This window comes from Scophthalmus maximus, chromosome 21, assembly GCF_022379125.1.
Source record: "Scophthalmus maximus strain ysfricsl-2021 chromosome 21, ASM2237912v1, whole genome shotgun sequence".
In the NCBI taxonomy this organism is placed as follows: domain Eukaryota; kingdom Metazoa; phylum Chordata; class Actinopteri; order Pleuronectiformes; family Scophthalmidae; genus Scophthalmus; species Scophthalmus maximus.
The window spans coordinates 12,838,936-12,858,966 of record NC_061535.1 but is presented as its reverse complement, the minus strand read 5'-3'; the positions used below and the strand labels follow the sequence as shown (position 1 = coordinate 12,858,966).

The window sequence follows — 20,031 nt, the reverse complement described above, 5'->3', positions numbered from 1 at the left end:
TCACTTATACATAAAGTACATGTATGAAAAAAAGTACTGCACATATCCTGTATCCAACACATTCACATTAGACATGATGCCAGGGACAAGGAGTTTTATATTAAAATATAGAAACCAATCTATCAATCCAACGGTAAACTGATATATAAAATTGAATTTTTTTTCAAACTTTATTATTATACTATAAATATTTGATCACATTTTACGCCAATTAAATTCTTCAGTGAGTGACGGTCCCCAAAAATTGGAGAGAGAGCAACAATCCACATGGACGATAATAGCAGTGCAGCGAATATCCAACTTAACAATTCAGAGTTTGGGTTATTATTGAGTATATTTTTTTATAATAATCAGATATTTGGTATATTGTTTACCTAGTGGTCCAGTTTGTAAATAGTGCAGTCCGGCCTCGGTCAGCGGCGTCTCGATCAGGTCCTGCCAGGAACGTCGCTGGGACGACGAAGAGCGGCCGGGCGACCCCGTCTCACTGCTGCCCCCTGCGGGACTGGAACGGTACTGCGGGAAGAAATAACGGAGACTGGTAAATAAATATAAAATTCGATCAGAACAGTTGGTCTTTTTTACGAAAGTCAGGGGGATAGAGGAACCAATAAGTTTGTCTGAAATGGTCGAGCATTATTAAGAATATTTAATAAGTTATTAACCTCCACAGGATCACATCGGTACTGCACATCGCTGCTGTTGCTGCCGCCCGGCTTTCTGCCACTGTGCGTGGTGCCGCCCCCCAGCGGACCCGGGTGGTACTGCGGCTCGGCGGCCGCCGCCGGTGGCTCGCCGCACAGGAAGTCCTCCTGGGAGGAGCGGGAGCGGGACGTCTCCGTGGAGGACAGCCGAGTGGTGCGGCCCTCCAGGTAGGCACTCATCTGACGGAGAGAGCGAAGACGTCAATCAAATCGAAATGATACGATTCAAAGAAGGATGTAATCTGGTGCGAGCGATTGCTGGCGAGGAGGCAGGGTGATGATTGAGAGAACATGCGTCAGAAACACAAAGGAAAGAAACAAACACTCAAATTACCACAATCTTTTGAAAATCATTATCTTAAAATCTTTGTGTCTGGTGACCCCGATTCATAGAACTCAAGTGTTCGCTGTCATATCTGTTATTGTTTGAGCTTCTCATTTTTTTCCTGAAAAAAGGAAAAGAAGAGAGAAAAAGTCCCAAGATAAAGACACTCAATGTGGAACAACCAGTTCCGGCACCAATTATAGCGACACTTATACCGAATGTGGCCCTGACGACCCCCCGGGGACTTAAATGGCAATAACCTGAGCTGACGAAATGGACCGTGAAGGAGCACTGAGCAGGATTGTTTGCCTTCAAGTACAGTATACGTGCTGTATATGAGTAACGTGTAACACAGTCGTGTGTGTGTGTGTGTGTGTGTGTGTGTGTGTGTGTGACTCACCGATGGAGGCCGTGGGTAGGTATCGTATGGAGGCGGGGGACTGTCCTGTTTGGGGCTGGAGGTGGTGTCCTCCTCATGTTCGCTCTCACTCCAGTAATCTGCAGGGAAAAAAACAACAAAGAAAAAAAACCCCACACACACACACACACACACACACACACACACACACTGTCAGAGAAAAACACGATCTCCATCTACGTATCTAGAAATCCCTTCAGGAGTAGTATTCAAAGTGTCCTAAATAGATAAGTAGAGAATAAATAGGCCACACAGTGAATCCAGTAGAATTACAGTAAGGATATATGTTGGGAGGTTAAAGACGCCGAGTGAACCCTCACCCTGCTCCTGGCGCAGCCTCTCACGCTCGGCGTAGCCCACGGCGGCCATGTTGAGGCGACTCAGCCATCTAACAGGAGGACGGAGCAACGACAGATCAAACTCAGACCATACTAATGAATTCATAAATGACATGTGATATATTGAGTGAAACAGGATCTGTGAGTCAGTTATGATAAATCCCAGTTACGTCTAACTTTTTAAAGGAATAGTTCAACATTTGGGATAATAGTCATCCGTATACACTACAATCCTATGCTGCTTTATACCTCTGCTCCACTACATTTCATAGAAAGTATTGTATAGAAATACGATGGCTTATTAAAGCTGACACTAGCCAAGCAGAATCTGATGTAGTAAAGTAGCTCCACCTTGACCAACTACACCATGCAACTACTGCTTACATGTAAATAAATTCATAATAATCCACTAATACAACGCGGACAGAGACCATTCTGCAAAATATGTACTTTAATTTAAAGTACATTTTGTTGCCTTTAACATTGTGTATTTCATGCGAGCATGTATATGTATTTTATCTCGAATATAAAACGTTTTCTTTGTCTTAAAAATGTATTTCTTTCATTAACATGCAACTGATTTCAGGATTTTTTGGGGGATTTATGGATAAGATGGCAGATCAGCCTTAATGTATTTATTATTTTTCTATGAAATTTATTATAAGACGCAGATTCAATCAACTAAAATAGTCAATTTCACTTGTTTCTATTTAGAAACTAACACGTGAAGGTACATAGTGTATTGTACCCCCTGCGGAAGCGCATCTCGCAAATTATGTTTTGCGAAACTCAAATAAAAACAGGCCCTATTTTTTTCGTATCAAATAATACAAAATAAAAATAAAAAAACATGTTTATTATCGGATGTTTTGCAGAACGGTAAACAGGAAGGGAGTTTGCCCTCCCGCGCGACCCCCGACCCGCGTTCTCAGCGCAAGCTGCTTCACCTGTTCATGTCATCCACTCCATCTGCTGCGAAGTAGAAGCTCTTGACCTTGGGGTGACACGCTTTGAAGGCACTAGAGAAACACGAGGGAGAGCAGGGGGATGGGGGGGGGGAGTTATGGGGGTTTTTTTGCAGGAAAACACAAGCTGTGAACGCAGCATAAATATGCGGCCGTGTCTTTTTCCATCATGCACTTACTACTTCTTGCGACATTCATTGGCCCGGTCGATCTTGAACTCGGGGAGGCTGACGAAGCCCTCGGCCTTCTCGTCCTGAACGGAGCGAGAGCAGATTCACGTGAGGAAGCCAAAAGGGGGGGGGGGGGGGGGGAAGGGCGCCCGCGAGGAAAAAAGTGAGATCCAATCCCCCCGGAGGGGCCCCGAGACTCACCTCCTCGTTGATGTACCAGTACAGGCAGTTGTCCTTCAGCACGAACCAGTACTTCTTCCACTTCTGAGAGAAGTAGCCCTTTGCGTCTCTCTTCCTCCACAGCCAGCCCTCGCAGTCGCCCCGGCCCAGCGCCTTGCAGGAAACTCTCCGGCGACTCAGCGAGGCCAACGCTCGTCCTGGAGTGGCGGAGAAATATGAATCAGTCATATTCAATCGTGTAAATCGAAGAGGAAAAAAAAAGAAGAGAGGAGCGGCACAGAACCAGGGTTGCTATGGTAACTCCTCATTTTAAGGACTTTTGTCGTGGTGTGACTTCATAAAAGTTCCAGTAATTCTTGCCAGAGAGTCTGCGGACGTGACAGAACGCTGCAGCACTGCAGCAGGGTCGAGAGGTGTTGAATAAAAGCTGCATTTTCCTTCCGGCATGAAAGCCCCTGCAGCACTTTCCTTCCCTCAGCAGACTCCTCGTCAGCGAGGCGTCGCACCGAGGCGTCGTCGGCTTCCCGCCGAGGGGCCAGCGGGGAAACTTTTACTGTGCCGTGGCCCAGCTCTCGCCACCGCGTGGAGGGGGAAGGCGAAGAATCGAAAAGGCTCAAACACGCGGACTCTGGAGACGATTAATAACTCATATACTCAGATATAGACGTGTCTGCAAGTAGAGATAATTCTATGAACCGACATCCTCCCCATGTTGAGCTTGTCTCTCTCCTTGGGCTCGACTTGTTTTGGAAATTACAGTTGGTCCCAGTGGGGAGAAAAGGGAGAAACCAACACTTCATTAGCTGTTTGATTCGAGGCACGTCGATAAAACTCGGTTATCGGGCTCATTTGTTAAAAAAAAACGAGCTCGGTTCACTCGCGGCAAACAGACGCCGGCGTGCAGATGGAGCTGCAGAGTTTTCTCACGGTGGCAGATGGCGGAGCGAGCGGAAAAGGTCAAGGACAAATTAGCAAAAGTAGTCACAGGACTTTTAATGCTGCACAAAAAAAACAATTTGACCAGAACAAGTGTCATGTCTCTGCGACGACGTCCCATAGAAATGCTGAGTCACGGGATTCATCATCTGGACTGAACGTACAGTGCGCAGCGAGGTACACAGTCCAGTCTGGGAAATGAGCGGTGATGTGTTCAAAAATGCAAATTCATGTGAGGGGGAAAAAGAATGTTTTTGTCCTCGAGCTCGAAGCGGATAACGAATCGAAAAAAAAAAGCTGTGATCGCCGCAAACATTCTTTAAATGCACAACATGCACAGATTAGCACATTAATGTGTGACACTGATCGGTGACGAACTGGTAAGTCAATTAACCAATTAGCCTTTTGAAGCAGAACTTGTCCACTAAGATTTTGTGGTATTCAACAAGACAAATGACTCGGTGACATTTTACCGGTCAACCTTATCATTAATATTGACAATAAGCAAATATTCACTCTATTGCAGAATTCTGATGTAGTGAAAAAAAGCAGGTGGGTGTAAGAAAACATGTCGCTCGGAAAACAGAAAGTTTAGAAAAAATAGCGCGTTAACAACGCATTATTTTCCTGGTTTAATAATTTTTTCCTATAATTTCCTTGGAGAAAACATATGTAAGTTAAGAGGAAGGAATGTGATATTTGATTTTAAAATAATGGAGGAAAATTGTAAGAATTGGGTCAATATTTCCAGTTTGTTGTGAGAAGTTTACGGCCGGTTAACGAACATGCAAGCAGAGATTTCCACAAGTACTGTTTAAGATGAGCGAATATTATTTACTCAAATTGAAAATGTCTTGCATGGAAATCAACATCATCTGAAGTCAACATCTAGGAATGTTAAGGGCACTAAATGGGAAAAACTAAATCGGAGATTTTGAGAGTGAAGTCGTGATATTACGAGAAAAAAATATATAAACATTATAAATTCAAAGTTGTAATATTACAAGAAAAAAGTTGTAATATAACAATGCATTCAGATGAGGTATGTGAAGCATCTTGTCAAGTGGTACTCTGGTAGAGATTTCACAAATAACGAAATACGGAATATTGGAAGTTGCTTCATCGGGGAGGAGGAAATGGCTCATAACTTTCATTTTCTTTTTCTCACAATATTATGACTTTTTTTCCAATTAGATCACAACTTTATTCTCGTAATAATACGACTTTTGTTCGCATTAGTGGTTTCCAGGAAGCAGCTGCCGGCTCTCTATACTCTCACACGGCGTCCATTAGTTCCACTCCCCCGAGCGAGCGGAGCAGTGAATGACCACAGCTGGCGAGCATCTGGCGAGCGGCGGCGGCGGCGGCGGCAGGAATCCCTGCTCACGCTGAACCGATACACGTGGCTTCGCCCGCTCACCTTTATTCTTCTTCCTGTTCTTTGTCTGCAGCGAGGACGACTGCTGGTATGTCTGAGAGAGGATGGGAAGAAGAGGAAGAGGAGGAAGAAGAGGGAGAGGGAGAAGTTGTCAGGATGAATCAGTGGCCTTTTGTCTGCTGCAAAGGATCCTGGGATATAAGAGACGACAGATCTCAGGGCGCGAAGGCAGAAGAGACGCGGGCACAAAGGGGAAAAGTCTCTCTCTCTCTCTCTCTCTCTCTCGTTATCTCTCTCTCGTTATCTCTCGCGTGCCGACGAGGGGGTCGGGCGAGTCGACCTCGCGGAGGACTCCGTCCGCCCTCGCACCTCTGAACATAGAACCGAGCGGACAGGAAGGGAGAAGTGGCCCGACGCCGCGTCCAGGTGACGGACGAGAGGTGAGAAAAACAATATTACAGTTCACGGGATTGTGAAGAAAAACGTCCCTGGCGAAGGACAACCGCGAAACCCCCGACTGGACGCCAGCCCTTTCTATATTTGTTTACATTTCGGCAACATGAAACGTATGTCAGATTCTTTACTTGTAGCACATCCCGTCTCCGGAGTCACCACTGAAGTCCATGCAGTTATCACTGGCTCACTTTGTGATTCATAAAAACATAAAAACATGTTAATTCTAAGTGCCGATTTGGAAGCGTCTTGGTGAAAAGGCCGTATTGTCAAACTAGTTTCTTGGAAACCCTCCCTACTCATTTCTGAAGCATTACAGGGGATTTCATTGTGAAGTCCAAGCGGATACTTCCAGAACTGTGATTTAGTATTAATTATAATGGAGTACCTGCTTGTTACATAAGAGTTTTCAAGAGAGAGCCGATCAATTATTTGGTTGGTAAGTGAAAAGTAATCCACAAACTGGCATCGAGCACCATCAGAGTTCCCCAGGAAGTTTCATTCATTTGGATTCTTTAAGGATTTTGAGCTGTCGTACATTATAGATAAGTAAAATATTCATATAACTGACGTCTATGTTGACCTGTGTTTTTCAGCTGCAGTGGAAATTCCTCAGTTTCCTGTTTTCTGAACCGGGGATGATAGAGAAATTAAAAAAAACAAAAAACTCTACATCCTGTAAAACTGTAAAATAAATAAAAGAATAATGAACTCTTGTTGGTCTTTCTGAGAAACTCCGCAGGATGTTGACATCTTTTTTAATTTCCAAATTTTAATTTACTTACCACATCATTTCCCATGTATTTCTTTGAAACTGAAAAAGCAAACACTAAATGACGACATCATACCCAATTATGCGGAGACATCTGAGTAATTAACAGCTAAATCTTTTACCAAAAAATACGAGGAAGAGGAAAACGCGGGGGCCAGTGTGACACCATCAAGCCTTATCAGTCTATGATTTCTCAGCAGATTTATAGACATTTAATCGCAGTCGACGTCGGAGATCATCACACGCTCGGAAAGCACCGAGTATGAAGTCAAACTGAATCTACAGCCACGTGTCTGTGAGTTTAAATCGGACAGTTATGACTCTGAGAAGAAGGAAAACGTTCAGCATCTCTGCCTGACGTGACCTCTCCCGACGGGTCAGACGGGTCAACGGACACGAACTCTGATGTCACACTTGCTCAGCCATACAGAGATGACAGGGGCCCGCCCACACCCGCTGACACGCCATCTGCCATCGCAGCGGGCGCGCACACGGGGCAAACGCGCACTCGTGCACACGGCGTGACACGGCGGGCGGGCGCACACGCTCGCAAAACGCGTCTAATTCTCCAGAAGAGACGCTGTCGAGATGAATAAGGTCACCGGCGGCCACGGCGGCGAGCTCAGGCCGACAGGCCGGGGCGGACACGTGTCGTGGAAGCGACAGCGGGGGTAATAAGCAGTCTGCACCGGCTCGGTTCACACTTCACTACGGCTCTTATTCATCGGGGGGGGGGGGGGGGGGGGGGGCGATGACTCAAACACACCATCACATCTCCCGAGTCATGACCGCTTGATCCGGTCGGAAGAAGACGCTGATTTTTTTTATCATCACTAAGGCTCCAAATCGATTATGTTCCTTTTTGATTATTCTGCAGAATATTTTCGGGATTAACTGATTAATTGTTTAGTGCTTGAAATATATAAAATATGAAGAAAAAAATGCTTGGAAACCTAAAGATAGTCAGGGAAAATTCATCAAATACAATATGATGCAGTTGATCTGGTTAGCTTAGCTTAGCACAAAGACTGGAAACAGGGGGAAACAGCTAGCCTGGCAACTAAACCTTCGCTTCAACAGTAGACTGGAGAAAGAAACGGCTCCATAAAAAAAACGCATATAAAATTAATAATTCATTTTCTTTGTGTGCAAAATAAACAAATAAAAAAACAATATGTTTACTAGGTGGAGAGGTGGATTTTGTTTTTGTTATAAATTTACCGTAAAAACATAAGAGAGGCATCAATCTTCTCTAATACCTATTGAGAAAAAGATTGTTTCATAAAAAATCCATTTGGGAATAAATTTATAATCCAAATATGGAACTAGTCAAAACTTCAATTTTAAAATCTATGCACGTATAGTAAGACATTAGATTATTTGTGATATATCCATATACAAATATCAAACTTACGTGATAAATGGAGGCTGGGTCTCGGGGCGGGGAATCCCTCTGATTGGTCTGCAGGACGTAGTGGGAGGGGCTCTGGCTGTGGTGGCTCCGCCTCTTGGCGCGCTTGGTCGTGTCGTTGGTCCGCTTGCCCGGACGGGCCGTGTGGGAGGAGTAGTCGTCGGAGCCGATCCGCTCGTCGGCGCCGGGCAGGCCCACGTAACGCAGGAGCGACGCCTCTGTGAAACACACAAGATCACGTCAGAACCATATGTCAGATTATTATTATTTTAGTCTTTCATATGCCGTTTATCAATGCTGCCTATGATAAGGTTTTCAATCTCAGTGAGGTATTCCGGGTTAATTAATGAGACTCATTATTAAAATGTATTAAAAAAAATAATAGCGTCAAAATGTCATGATCACTCAAATATTCCTCAAAAATAATAAATCTGAATCAATGGTTTTGACCTTTAATCAAATCAGCATGATAACTGAGCCAATCAGTTATTAAATATAAAGAAAAGTGCAAACATCTGTAAAGATTTCAAATACCATTCAAATGTTTTACACTTTCATTTTAGCACATGCAAGAATCATCTAGTGTTATTGAACATGGGTGCAACAAGTCGGCTTGTTTTTATTGAATACATGTTTAAGTCTCCTCCATCTTTGTTATTTTCTTTTTTTTACCAACTTCTTTCCACTGGGGTGGAAACCCAGGTTTCTCTCTCTTTCTCTCTCTCTTTCTCTCTCTCTCTCTCTCCACAGTTCCCGCCCTCATGTCCTTCCCCCCGGTTGCTAGGCAGCGGCCAGAGGAGAGTGAGACACACGAGAAGAGCTGCTGTCAGCGTCGCCATGGCAACTGCGTGAGTGATTCAGGTGGAGGTCAGGGGGAACAGTTATTTATTTATTTTTCTTATTTCTGCCTCCATCTCTCCTCTCCTCCCTCCTTCTCTTCCTCACTCACTCAGTCTCTTCTTTTCTTTCCGTCGCTTTCATTCTTCCACCCTTTCATTTTTTTTCTGCCTTTGTGCCAACGGTCTACCTGTTTTTCTCCTCCTCTCCTCATCCCCTCTTATTTCGTTTCTCTGTGATGCTAATCACATAGACGAATTAGAGAAAGGGAGGCGCATTGATCTACACTCACTCACACACACACACACACACACACACACACACACACACACACACACACACACACACACACACACTCCACACGCCGACACTCACCTCTGCGACTTTCTCTGTTGAGCTTGGCTGGGTCTTCATAGTCGCCCACCCAGTTACACTCCACAGGCATGGAGATGGGCCTCAGCCTGCCTACACACACACACACAAACACACACACACACACACACACACAATTACAAAACGTAATATGTAAACGATATTTAGGTGATTTATGATTCTTGCAAAGTTTTTTTTTTTATTCTTTTCATGATTATAATTTTTTCTCTAACTCTCTCGGGCTCTGGCAGATTGCTTCCTACCCTCATTATGTTTATATACATATTATATAACCTCAGTCATCACGACACTGTACCATATGTGGGCGTGGTGCAGTACACGGGCTCCTCCTCTTCTCGCCGGAGAGACTCTTGATCCAGGAAGGAGTTGGGCGACTCGGAGCGCTTGGCCAGGCTGACTCCACCGTGGTTGCGAGACGCCTCGTCTACAGACAGGGCTCCCGTCTCGTCTCTATGGCAACAGCAGAGGAAAGATTTAACCAGGGAAAAAACTAAATGTGCATCAAAGTCAGAGATTATCTGCGCTGTCGCGAGTTCCACTTCTTCTTCTTTGACACACGGATACAGTTACCTGGGTGTGTAAGGCTCAGCGGGCGGAGGGGGGATGTAAAGGTCCTGCAGCGCCGAGCTCTTGGTGGGCGTGTCCAAGGGCGTGCCTGAACCGCTGCCTGGGCTTCTGGTTGGCTGCGGAGAGCAAAGTGGACAATCCATTTTAAGTTTTATTTCGACTTTCAGGGCTCTGGTGGAATCCTGTGTACTCTGTTAAGTTACACATGTTTGAATGGGTTACACTTTACATGAGGTCCTTCCTATTTTGCATTTTGCAAGCAGCAGACTAAAGCATATTTATCTGATATTTAAAAGTAAAAGAGAAGTAAACACAACCCCTGCAGCAGCCCAAATGTAATATGTTAACTTGCTGTTCCTTCCTTTCTTCTTCTAAATAAATTGGGTAAAGTCCAAAATTTCCGGCATCCTACTTCAGCGAGTACCCTCCCTAACTACACACCATAAGATTTGCATAAAGCTGCAGATTTAGTTGAAGTTTTTTGCTGATTCATGTTTTTCCCTTGTTACTCTTAATATATTGTACATCGGTGAGTTTTGGTCCAATTGACGCATCAGGCTGAAAGAAGGAAACGGAGTAGATCACATCAGCCGAACAACTTGGAAAGAAACTGAAAGTCTAAATCACAACTCCAAGACCCTTTTTTATAAATATCTAAGTCATACATATCATATATGAACATATACATTAATACCAAATGAATACGTAATCCAGGTAGCTGTCGTCCGTGAAGATTACTTGTTTATACACGGAGCAGCCATCTTGGATTTCGAAATCGGGGTGTTGGCGAGCTGACTCGGACGTCGGAGGTCTGAAGGAACGCGCCATAAATCTGAATTATCTTTGACGGGTTTGTGGTTAATGTGGTCACAAAGCAGTTATTCCTTTGCGTTAACCGGCGTCAATGAGGGAGCTACGTTTCCTAATTCACGGGGATCATGGGGAATGTGGGGGGGGGCGCGTGTCGTCAACGTTTCCCTTCCCATTCATCCCGGGGTGTGTGTCGGGCGGCGCCGAGCCACAGCACCCTGACCCAATTACACACTTTGGCTGCCGTCACACGAAACGCTGTGGGGAATTACAGCATGTGGGCCAGTCCGGGGCGCTTTAGTAAAAGTCTATATGAGAGGTAGCGCCGGTCCCACCTGCAGAGCCAGGGGTTTCCAGCGCATGTTCTTCAGCAGCGCGGGGGCGGAGCTGAGCGTGCTCTGCGGACGCTTCTTCAGGGTCAGGGACACCACGCCCTTGTCGGCCCTCAGCGAGCCCACCAGGTTGCGCAGCTGCCAGCCCACCTGTGGAACGGGAGGGGACAGTGGCAAACACACCCACGGTCTGGATAAGTGAACAACACAAAGCACCACCTGAGGTACACGAGCAGCGCTCGGGCGCATTCAGGTTGGAAGTCTGTCCACGTCGTGATTGGATCTGGACTCGTTGAGATCTCCGTGCGAGGCAAGTGGGTGTGGAGGTGGCGGTGAAGTCTATCTATAGCGCCTCCGTGTGATGTAACCTGCCCTCGATTTGAAAACAAATGCTTCTTAATCGTATATTCTACTTCAGTCTTTAGAGCAAAGAACCGGGCCGACGCTCCTGTGAGCAGGAGATTTGCGAAGAAAGACAAACTGTAAACCAGAATGAAAATAAGTAGTTTGTTGTTAGAAGCTCTTTCTCTGTGGGCCGATAGCTTTCTCATGAAGACCAACAAACTCTTTAACTCGCACAATCCGTCATACCGGTGTGACATTGAACCTGCAATGCATCGGACTCATTTTTGAAACAGAACCACGACATTGAAGTTTAAAGGAAAACCCAAAACTATTTCATCCTCATTAAGAGTGACACCTCTTAAATCACATATTGTCATTTGATTCACTGTTGCACCGAAATATTGATCATAGCAGCTTCATAAATGTGTTTATATCTACAAATTCTATAAAAAAAAAAGAATATATTTTAATAGCTATCAATTTGAGAAATATACAAAAAGTTGAAGTTATTTAATTGTGGATATCAAAAAAGTGTAGTAAGAAGGAGAGGTCATTTAATTAACCTTACATGAATTAACAGGCCTTTTGTCCTATTAAAGATTTTTTGATTCATCAGATACAAACATAACTACTAACACACACGGGAGTATTCAGATGCTTTACTTATGTCAAAATATCAAAACAACAATGTAGAAATACTCAGTTGCGAGTGAAAGTACTGCATTCAAAGTTTCCCCGAAGTGAAAGTGAGAATAAGCCGAAAAATGCAGATCAAGTTTCCAAACCACTCGGTCAGCAGAAAAAAACTAATCGATACAAAAATATATATTTAGAACATGAAGAAGAAGAAAAACCACACAGACACAATAAGACACTCACCACCGTTTGGTGATTGACTTGAATGACTTCATCTCCCGCGTGGATCTTCTTACAGCGGTCAGCTGGAGACTACAGAGCCACAGAGAGAGAAAGAACCACGAATTGATCCTGAGCATATTGATCCCTGCATACAAGAGCGCGGCACTTTCACAACAAACGGTGCTTAAATCAGACATAGTACAACGGGGGGGGACTCCCTCGCAGGGTCGTCACCACAGGGGTCTGATGAGCCGTTGGGGATTTTAAATGTCAGTTTCTGCAGATATTCTGAGACGGATTGGGCGACGCTCAGTGCTTCGCTGTGACTTCATATGTGGACTTAATAATGAATAATGGGATTTTTGAGGCGTCTCACCGCCTCGGTAGTTCCTGTGATCACATGGAGGCCGTCGTACGTCGACTTGATGTACATGCCCTGATGGACAGAAAGGACAGAAAAGGTGATTGAGGAGGTTTCAAGGCTGCATCTCGTATGTGAGCATGGAACAAGCCCGAGGTGGGTTTTTTAATCCAAATGTAGCACAAATGTTAACTTAACTTTGGGAGATTAACAACAAATCTCCCATTCATACAAAAGCTAGCCATGGAGTTCCACAAGGTTCCGTGCTGGGACCGATACTTTTTACTTCATATGTGCTTCCTTTGGGAAGTCCTCCAACTCTGTGGAGGCCAAAGTTGTCATTATATGTGTGGTTTCTAACGTATCATATAGATTTCTAATTATTTATTTGATTGAATGGACCTCAAAGACACACACAGGCCGTCAGTGGCTTCATCCAAATGTTTGAACAAAAAGCAAAAAAATTGACACGTCGAACTCCATTAGAAAAAAAGTTTGTTTTCAGTTACACATAAATAAAAACCTACAACAACCGCACACGGTTCACATGTACCAGTTAAAGTGAAGAGCGGAGTCATTACCAGGCCTTCAGAGGTCTTGATGTTGGTGAGGTGGACCAGCTCGAGGTGGGCCGACTGGGAGACCAGCGGGTCGGAGGACACGCACACTATGTGCTCACACACCTCCGACAGAGTCTTACACTGCAGAGACACAGAGGGTTTAATGAAAACAGGTTCACCGGTGGTGCTTTATTGAAAAGAAAACAGACGAGAACAAGAAAACGATTAACAATGACTTTGCTCACTGCTCTCGTTTCTCTCTTTTTTTTAATTTTTCAATTTCCTTCCAAAACCAACCAACCGCCAATAAAATGGACGCCACCATCACAGCTCGGGTGTTTGCATCTTAAAGGGTCGGTTCACCCACATTAAAAAAAGAGGACGTATTGGTATCTAGTCACGCAGATAGTTTTAATTCTATTGGTCAATTGTTTTCTGGGCTTCGGCCTCCACACTAAGGGCACGGTCACACAAACGTCTCCGGTTGAGGTTGACTCAAATAGAGATCCACGCAAAAAGCCAGAAAGATTTTTTTATTTCATTCTATTTCTTTCATTTTTGTTTCTATTATTTTTACCAGTAGGTCCCAAACTTTTTCAAAAGATTTCCATTGCAGTAATTGGTGATGATATCAGTTAAACCCAGATGAGTCAAAACGTCTGCTGTGAAGAAGGTCAATTTAGTATCAGCGTCGCCTCAGTTCACAAACCACTGACCCCGAGCGACTGGGACATATTTTTTCTCTCTTTGGAAAGGATATGTCAATGTTGAATGTTTAAAATGTCATTTAATTCCACTCATTTTCATTCAATTGGAACAGAACAAATGAAACCAAGGGTATCTGCACGACTTTCTCTCATTTTAAATATCCTGAACGATATCTAGGATCAACTCGGACTCAATCCGTTCTCGTGAGTCTCCGAGTTGAATATCCGAGAACAAAACACGGGCAAAATCCCTGGTACTTTAAAGATGTCACACACAGTTTGCTAATTCAGGCTTTTTTAAATCATATGACTATGACGCTAGCAATGAATTAACACCAGTTTTGGAATGAATGGAGGTTTTCCTGTTCTTGCGCTGTTAGCCTAGCTTAGCATAAAGATTGAAAACGGGGGGAAACAACTATCCTGGCTCTTTATAGCTTTATTGCTCCCTGGGGGGAAATTGGGTATCTTATTCCACAGAATTGTACATATCATATCATATCATATCATATCATATCATATCATATCATATCATATCACGGGAGGGGGGCCTTAAAGAGATCGGATCTTAAAACCGAGGAGCTGCAGGAATGGACACTCTGAGGAAACTGATGCGTTTACTGAACATTAGAGCATCAAATTATGAACATGAATATGAGCATCATATGTCTCCTTTAAAAAAAAAAGCAGGTTGACACACGTCCACACATCTGGCTGGCGGAGCAGGACTCACCACGTGAAGGATTTTGTTCTCCGTCTCAAACACCGTACAGTCCTGGGGGACAAGCAGAATTGAATGTAGCGGGATGCAGAACATCATGTCTCGCAAAAAAACACGCTCACACACACACACACACACACACACACACACACACACACACACAGTCCCATCCCGCTCACACTTCTGTGCACCGTCTATAGGCCTCGCACCTCCGAACCGCACAGCTGCACACTCCACACACCCCTCGCAGATAAAAATCAGGCCCACGCAAACAAATAAACAAACACATTTATCTTTTTATACGTTAACGTACACGCGCATGCACACTCAAACTCACACACACACACACACATCAGCTGTACGAAAAGACAGGAAGCGAGGACTTAAATAGCAAAGTCTCATTCAAGGATGCAGAGTCTGAGGCTGCTGCATCACACACACGCGCACACACACACAGACACACACACACACACACTGTTCTTAAGGGGATATGACAACCCAATGCAGCCTCCTTCGCCTCGCACTTGAAGTGGAGGAGAATAAGAGCTATCAGCCTTACACACACACACACACACACACACACACTGACACACGCACACACACACACACTGACACACACACTGACACACACTGACACACACTGACACACACACACACACACACACACACACACACTGACACACGCACACACACACACACACTGACATACACACTGACACACACTGACACACACTGACACACGCACACACACACACACACTGACACACACACACACACTGACAGAGCCGGACAATTGCACACACCTGCTGTACAATGGTGGTGAGCTCCAGGCAGAGCTGAATGACATTATTTCGGGTTACCGAGTAGTCCGCCACTGCAGCAAACGGAGACCTGGGAGGAAAAGATAACACGCCGGTGTGTGTTGTAATGATTCTGCTGCATTAGATAATGTGCAGAGGAGACGGACAGCAGCCTTGTTAGAGAGAAGATAAGAAAAATAATAACAGCCACAAACAGTGTGTATACACACACACACACACACACACACACACACTTGGGGACAGGAGTCGGTTCAGTCGGCGGATGCGGTGAATGTGGTGGAAATTGTCTGTGACTCATCCGGGAGTGAATCTGTTGCAATTTGCACGAGCGTTAAAAAAAAAAAATCGGACGCGTTGTACGAGCAAGATCAGAAAACAGTCATCAGTCAATTGATTTACAACTCTGTTTAAAAATGAATAGTTTCATCCATTTTTTAAAAGCAACACCGTCAAACCATTTGACAACTAATGACTCACGCAATCCGACAGCATCCCTTCTTGCGCCTCAAAACATCAGCGAGTTCATTTTGATTTTGCCAGAAATAAACTGTCAAACATTTGCTTGCTCCTTCCTGCAAGTGCGAGTCTTCTTCTCGAAGCTTATGAAATGGCGTACTGTGACATAACCCGGACTAAACGGGTTCCGAACGTGAGAAATGCGCCGCAGCTAATGACTGCAGACACAAAGGGACGTCGCAACCGATGCACAATAAAATATTACTGGATCCATAAATCTCTGCTGTAAAGTCTCATTATCATAACACCACACAAAGCTTCCCGCTCAATGACAAACATGCACATCACGGTTACAGGAACAACAGGTTGTTGTGGTGGTGATGAACGCCATCCTTACTTTGCCTCATTGCTCTACAGACCCAGATTAGAAAATTCGGCCAGAGCCTCCAGTGTATGATTTATCTGTGGTGTGTGTGTGTGTGTGTGTGTGTGTGATTTGGGTCATCAGTATTGAGGCTGAGTGCTATATATACGCAGGACCTAAGGCTACACAGACTGTCTTCGCTCACGATCGGGGCCTCCGACCCGTACGACAACGCTCGGAACAAAAAAGCACTTGTTCTCCCGATGGGGGCCGGGTCGGACGTTGTCTGCCGCCGGAGAAACACCGGAGTCCGACTGCATCTTGGCGAAATGCAGTGAGGGTCATCTAAGACCCCGAATACTTAGCGGCCGATTTGCGTCAAATTGAGCGGAATATTTCAGTCCGATCCGACGGTCGTGCGTCCGACGCCGGTGCGTGGTCAATTTAGGCGGGAAGCATTTTCTGTTTCTTCGGACCAAATTGCAAATGAAATATTTTGCGCCCTCCTCTCCACCGGGTGCTACCGCGGCCCTTTTCTTCTTTTCCTTCTTCTGCGACATCTCGCTGCCTCAACTTCCTGCGATCGATCCAAAAGGCCCAACCGCCCCCCTCCAAAAAAATGATTTTCCCACCGCCAACGACACCCAACCACGGGTTCGGTTTGATCGGGGCGAGACCACCTCTCTTGGTCGGAACGAGGTTCGGTCCCTTGGGATGCCATGAGGAGCAACGTGACGGTGTGCATGTGCAAGCGGGCGAACCGGTGAGCGACCTCATTCTCATCGTGTCGTCGGCCTCAGTCGGACCTCAAACCAGACAAACACAGGAGGGAGCAAAAAAAAGAAAAGACACACAAGGTGAGCAAATTTCAAAGTAAAACAGGAAATAACCGAAAAAGTCTAAACCATACCCAGAAATCTCAAAATGTCATGATAAAACCAAAATTAAGAGTTTCCAATGGGTCCAACAAGAATTTCTATAGTCCTTCTCAGGGGTAGATCTTAACATCTGGCTATGATATATAATATTATATATAGTGTGGCAAATTACCGACTAAAACAACTATTTGAAGACATAATTCCTGTTTCCTGTGGTAAACAACAAGTGGCCCCGACGGCGTTCTCCTCCTCCACATCATCTGATGGTTTTAAATATAAAAAGAAATTAGGACAAAAGTGAGTTCATGACATACACACAAGACAAAAGAGCGGGTTGACAACTGATGACTCGCGCAAATTTTGACACCGAATTTTTTTGCAAATCCGAAAAAATATCGGCGCATTAATTTTGATTTTTGCTCTTCGCCGGGGGGTTCGATCGATTCAGTGGACACGCACTCGGCATGAAAAAGGATCTAAAACCGCATTTTGAAGCTATCAGCAAAACACACCACACACATGAACTCCCGGTCTCTTTGGGCATGTTATTAATTCATGGGCAGATGCTTTCAAATGTGCACATAAAGAGGAAATGAGGAGTTCAAAGATGCTGAGACACGACTTCCAATTTCTGTCATCACGATCTGACAGTTATTTTTAAAAAAGAGGAAGGGGTTGCGAATGTGATGTCTGCGCGGAGACGAGAGCGGCGTCTGTCGAGAAACGTATGGACTGTATATGAATATGGAGGACTGTGGGGGATGAAGAGACGTCGGGGAATCAGAGGCAGGAAGGAAGAAAAGAACATGACGGAGGCTCATTTTCATGCTTTGTGCTAATTTGCCTCTGTTGTAAGCCTATTAGAGAAGAGACGTCGTACAGTTATCAACACAAGACAGAGTCGGGCCCTAACACGCGTGGAAACCATAACCTTTTCCACATCGTTAGTGTCTATTAAGGAATTCAGGCAGGTTTCATTTCGACAAGATATTCAGCTCCTTTTGACTCGCTCGTTTGTTTCTTCGGCAGATGATGTTTCACTGAGAAATAAAAAAAAAATGCTGGAAAATGCTCCTCTCTCCATGTTTGGCGCGAATGATCCGCGGGATGAAAACATTTCGTACGTGAACGGAGGAGCGGCTGAGTCTGTCTGCCTCTCACTGTCGCTTTGCCATTTACAGCTGCATCACTCTGCGTGGGCGACCCCGTGTGCACTCGCATTGGGTGTGTGTGTGTGTGTGTGTGTGTGTGTGTCACTGCTTCTGGGTCCGGGAGTGTGGCTGCGAGTGTGTGTGTGTGTGTGTGTGTGTGTGTGTTCATACGAGTGTGTTGGAGTGGGTGTGCTTGTGTGTGTGTGTGTGTGTGTGTGTGTGTGTGTGTGTGTGTGTGTGTCGAGCTGGCCTGAGGACAGATGTGGGTGTCTGGCATTTTCAAGAACCAATGTCAAAGACCTTTAGTTCAGTATCTGATGTTTGTGTGTGTGTGTGTGTGTGTGTGTGTCGTGTGCAGGAGATCGTGTCGAGTCATGAATAAATGAAGTGACAGAGCGAGAGAAGGAAGAAGCGAGGGAGAGACGGAGAAACGTGATGAGATAAAGGTCTGACATTATCGCTTTGAGAAAAAAAAACTAAAAACATGAGGGTTTTTATAATAAACAATAAAGTGCTGGATCAACAAATTCATCAGAGTGAAGACGTCTTACATTATTTTGGTTAAGTGAAAAACAAATTCATCAAGTAATCAACTTTTTTCGCCTTTAAAATGTCATCAAATACCAAAAAATGTCACTATAATTCCATAAAGTCCAACTTCTTTGGATATCTTTAATTGTCTTATTTTCTCTGACCCAAACCCCCTAACCCAAAGATATTACAATCATCGAAGACTAACAGAACCTGAAAATATTAACATTTATACAATCAATTTAGCAAATTTGATATGAGCTTCTTATCATTTGAATAATTAAAACACCGGTGTGGGTGTGCGGTCTCACAGCAGGAAAACCACAAGGCCAATGAAATGAAATCCATGAAATCTTCTCGAATTCAATTTGCGAGAGGATTTTCACAAAATATTCTTACAGATTTGGCCTTAATTCATATTTTGTATCCACATACAGTACGTGCAATGCAAACAAAGAGTAACAGGGAGCCCGTGAACGTATTACCTGTCCAGCCAGGCGAGCAGACTCTTGGCGGCGGTGATGAGGTCGACCACAGAGGTCAGCAGATCGTTGGGCAGCCGCCGCGAGGTTCTGCTCTCCGATTGGCTGCTCCGGCGGCGGCCGGAAATGAAGTTCTGCAGGTTCTTGGCCGAGGCGCCGAGCTTGTGAGCCAGAGTCCTGACGCTCTCCGTCTCCAGACCTGAGTTCTGAGCCCACACACACACACACACACACACACAGAGATTAGCTGAGACTTCAAACAGGGAACCACCATGAATACAAATTAGATTCTTATTTGTCAACATGTTTACCAGAGTTTCTTAGGAAGTCTGGTGCATATTAATGACTTAATATTCTGTATTTATTAGAGAGGAAGTATGACACTGTACTTATGATAAGGTACAATTTTAAGGTACTGCAATACATTTCAGAGGGAAATATTGTACATTTTTGCTTTCATTATTCATTAAACAGCTATGGTTAGTATTTATTTAGCAAATTCAGTTTTTTTTTACTTTATATATGTGGTATATGATACATGTATCATTCCGGGACCTTGATGAGGGTCTAAGGCCAATAAATTGAGTAAGGGTAATGGACAATTCTCTATTTTCCTTCCTTGTTTGACTTGATGTGTGATTATATATTATATTATATATTATATACTTAAGAAATATACAAATTCAGCAAGTTTTTTGTTCAGTTTCTTGACCATCTAACAATTTCCCATGTAGCCAGTTAGTTGTTTTCCCAGGACGTCTCTAGTTTGAAAGGGATTTACGGAGGCAAACTCTGAAAATGGGACCG

General features: G+C 44.5%; 1 protein-coding gene across 2 annotated transcripts in view; it reads right to left on the bottom strand.

Moving 5' to 3' along the window:
• Positions 1-20,031, bottom strand: part of cnksr2a (connector enhancer of kinase suppressor of Ras 2a) — a 35,424-nt gene that overhangs the window by 5,704 nt on the left and 9,689 nt on the right. The window contains exons 3-21 of one of the 2 annotated variants that reach the window (XM_035619555.2): positions 19,228-19,430; positions 15,345-15,432; positions 14,554-14,595; positions 13,135-13,254; positions 12,569-12,628; positions 12,214-12,282; positions 10,993-11,139; positions 9,851-9,963; positions 9,576-9,730; positions 9,263-9,352; positions 8,054-8,268; positions 5,457-5,508; positions 3,122-3,297; positions 2,930-3,003; positions 2,733-2,804; positions 1,768-1,835; positions 1,430-1,527; positions 666-884; positions 375-516 (exon numbers count right to left, since the gene is read on the bottom strand). In XM_035619555.2, coding sequence (XP_035475448.2) covers positions 375-516; positions 666-884; positions 1,430-1,527; positions 1,768-1,835; positions 2,733-2,804; positions 2,930-3,003; positions 3,122-3,297; positions 5,457-5,508; positions 8,054-8,268; positions 9,263-9,352; positions 9,576-9,730; positions 9,851-9,963; positions 10,993-11,139; positions 12,214-12,282; positions 12,569-12,628; positions 13,135-13,254; positions 14,554-14,595; positions 15,345-15,432; positions 19,228-19,430 — 2,203 coding nt within the window. The remainder of the gene's footprint in view (positions 1-374; positions 517-665; positions 885-1,429; positions 1,528-1,767; positions 1,836-2,732; positions 2,805-2,929; positions 3,004-3,121; positions 3,298-5,456; positions 5,509-8,053; positions 8,269-9,262; positions 9,353-9,575; positions 9,731-9,850; positions 9,964-10,992; positions 11,140-12,213; positions 12,283-12,568; positions 12,629-13,134; positions 13,255-14,553; positions 14,596-15,344; positions 15,433-19,227; positions 19,431-20,031) is intronic. The other variant, XM_047329912.1, reaches the window with a different exon arrangement.